This window comes from Cibotium barometz, chromosome 37 (assembly GCF_041138505.1).
Source record: "Cibotium barometz isolate CiBa-2024 chromosome 37, ASM4113850v1, whole genome shotgun sequence".
Classification (NCBI taxonomy): Eukaryota; Viridiplantae; Streptophyta; class Polypodiopsida; order Cyatheales; family Cibotiaceae; genus Cibotium; species Cibotium barometz.
The window spans coordinates 17,213,290-17,216,606 of NC_141082.1; the positions used below are offsets into that span (position 1 = coordinate 17,213,290).

Genomic DNA, 3,317 nt, shown 5'->3' on the forward strand with positions numbered 1-3,317 from the left:
CAATTCACGGAGCCGTTAATTACACTTGCGCCCATAATTCAACTTTACTGAAGACAACAAACAGTTATGAAACTGTGTTACGTGTATCTTGCTTCAAATCGGATTAAGTAATTAGCACCCAAAAACTAAGCTTAATCCACGTTAAACCGTTGTATGGAGCATTCATATTAGTATAATCAAAGAGAGAAAAATAGTTAGATAATCCACGTTAAATCATTGTATGGAGCATTCATATTAGTATAATGAAAGAGAAAACAATCGTTAGTAGAATTAAGTAAGCACCACGTTAGTAGGATTAAGTAAGCACCCAAAAACTAAGCATAATCCACGTTAAATCATTGTATGGAGCATTCATATTAGTATAATCAACAATACTTAGATAACCCATATAACCATAATTGGTTACGTCTTTCGGAAAGGATAGAAAAGCGACCTCTGAGTATATCCAAGAACTGCACGTCATAAGAACCAGACCTTGATCAATAATAGTCCCACAAAAGCGATTCCTCTACAGCACTCCCATTAGCAGAATAATTAGCATTGTCATCGTAATTAGCAATGAAATCCTGCGCCGGGCCTGCACAGCTAAAGTGCGTTGGACTAGAGGGTATCGGAGACAGTAACATAGCCTCTGCCGAGTGTATCATCAGCTCATGATAGCACGAATTATGATGATCATTCTCGAAGGGGTTAATATATTGATCAATAATTGTCCGAGGCGATTGTAATATGGCAGGCCAACTAGCTGTTTGTGATAGAACATTGGATGAATCCACATTATAGTGAAGGATATTAGTAGAATTCTGGCTACTTTCTAGAATTTGAGACTCATTAGTCTCAACCAACTGCGCATTAATCTCTTCGCATTGCAGGGTTTGGTTATTGCAATCAGACCGGCTAGAAGGTTTAGAATCAATGATCTCTGTGGTGCAATGCGGGTTATGGTTACCATTAAGGGTTCTTAGGGATGATAGTGCAGCAGCAGCTTGGGCAGCAGCTTGGATATCTCTAGGTGAAGGTGATGAAGGGCGGGGGAGGAGACCTACGAGCTCGGGGAAATTGAGGATAGCAGCTTTCCCTTTGAGGAAATGTGCAGCAACATCATAAGCCCGGGCTGCCATCTCTGGTTTAGGATACGAGCCGAGCCAAATCCGGGTTTTCTTCTTAGGCTCTCTGATCTCAGAGACCCATTTGCCCCATCGCCTCCTCCTAACCCCATGATAGTTATTCTGATCATTAGAGAGCTTCACCTCTGAGGAGCTTGGAGAAGAAGATGAACCATCATAATTGGCAGCTATTAGTGCACTAGAATCAAGCCTTTGGGATGCATCCGCCATTGAACCATACGCTTGAGTTTGCGTAGCCATAGCTACTGCTTCTTGTGGTTGATGAAGCTCCTCTTCTTGCGAAGATGATTGCTCGTGGTTGCCTACCTCTTGATGAAGTTTGGAGCGTTGTGGACAAATAAGAAGCTGATCATAAGAAGCACTATTACCTTGGTGGGGATCACAAGGACAATTGGGTTGACTTAAACAAATCATTATAAGGGTGCTTATTACATAAAGCTAAAAGAGGTGTGGCTCATCTTCATCTCAATGCATTTACGGTTACTAAGCAATATAGTACTTTGTGCCCGTTGACACAATGCTTTCCTTCAATCATAGATCATGCTCTTTGGTGGGGTGAGATGTCACGAAATAGAGTGCCATGTGCATCATTATATGTGGGATATACATACAGGCCAATGTCATAGAGACTCTCATTTAAAGCATATATCACCAATGATTCGTCATCATCAATGGATCTAATGTTGGCATCCTTCATCCTTCATGGCATTTTGGCCATTAAAAACTTATTATAATTCCTTAATACAAAGGAAGTTTGAAAATTAGCCTAGACTTATTCAATTTGGAAAAAAGTAATTCACTCGTTGTAGCTTGTAGGTACTATGAACTTGTACTCATGTGTCTTCAAGGCTCAAACACATGCACGAATTACAATAAAAGGAGTAGCTTTCAATGCATGATCTATGGGATGCATTTGAAGAAAAAATCTTTCACTATAAATTTTGAAATCTTTTATTGTCTGCTTTGACTCCCTATCATATTTTTTAAGGCTTCATGTCCTTAGCGAATGGGACTTATTAGTTGATCCTTAATCACCATTGAACTTGCTTAATGGAAATTAGGAGTCTTCTTAGCTAGCAATGACATTTTTAAAATCCACACTTAACATGAATATAGCACCATGTCACTCATCCTAATTTTGTGAGTACACTTCACACTAGAAACTTAACATGAATATAGCATCATGCCACTCATCCTTCTTTTTTTTACACACTTAACATTAATATAGAAGCATGTCACTCGTCCTAATTTTTGTCACCGTAGATACTACAAAGTTGATACTATCATGAGACACAAAAGCAAGAACGTGTCATTCTTTCTATCCTAAAATCATTGCTCCTCTTGTCATTTGTTTTTGCTTCTACTTGGTGGGGCCCTCTTCATGGTGCCTTCTTCTAGGTGGCTCAATAAAAAAACTATCTTGTGGACTTACAGAAGCCTTTTGAACCTAGGCTCTAGCCTTACTTATCCTATACTTACTAGTAATTACTAAATCATCTATTTCTCATACTAAAATAGTTACTCTTGATATAATAGTTAGCCACTAAAATACCTTATGCGTGGTTCCTATATATGTGGGTTACTAGTGGCCAAGTTCAAACCAAGATTGGTGGTATGTGGGAGACAGTGGCCAAGTTCAAGCCAGGATTGGTGATGGTATGGAAAGTTGGTGGTATGTGGGAGACAGTCGATGTTGAGTGTATGTATGTCGGTGCCATGGCTTGTGGTAGGTGGTAGCTCTAAGGCCAGTCTACCAATCATGGCACAAGTGCGAGCAACTGGTCCACGGTCATCACCACCACCTCGTCCAACATGGCAGTTGGGGGCAACCCGTTAGCCTAAGGCCAAGGTATTTTGCTTTTAATACTTAGTCTTTGAAATTTGATGTCACATTTATTTTTGAAGAACCAAAATCATACATTTTAGTTATATTCCCAAAGTTTTGATTGGTGAAAATGGTTGTTTTTTTTAAAGATAATAATGGAAAATGAGAAAATTTAGTAACTTATGAAACCGTTCGAATGGAACATAGTAGATACGTGATTGGATTGCACATCAAATCATCAAAAAAAAGAGTACGTGGCAGAAGGGAGGAGGTTACAAAGGACTGTCCCAATTGCATTGAAGGGCATGCAAAGGCGCCTGCATGCATGGAGATTATTGGGAGCTGGGATGATCACAAAGAGTACG

At 39.6% G+C, this 3,317-nt stretch overlaps 1 protein-coding gene across 1 annotated transcript; it reads right to left on the reverse strand.

The window, feature by feature from the left end:
* Nucleotides 1-228: 228 nt before the first annotated feature.
* On the reverse strand, nucleotides 229-1,444 carry LOC147617012 (uncharacterized). The gene has a single exon (XM_086776337.1). The coding sequence runs from the start codon at nucleotides 1,365-1,367 to the stop codon at nucleotides 480-482; it is 888 nt and encodes a 295-aa protein (XP_086632463.1). The 5' UTR covers nucleotides 1,368-1,444; the 3' UTR covers nucleotides 229-479.
* Nucleotides 1,445-3,317: the final 1,873 nt, after the last annotated feature.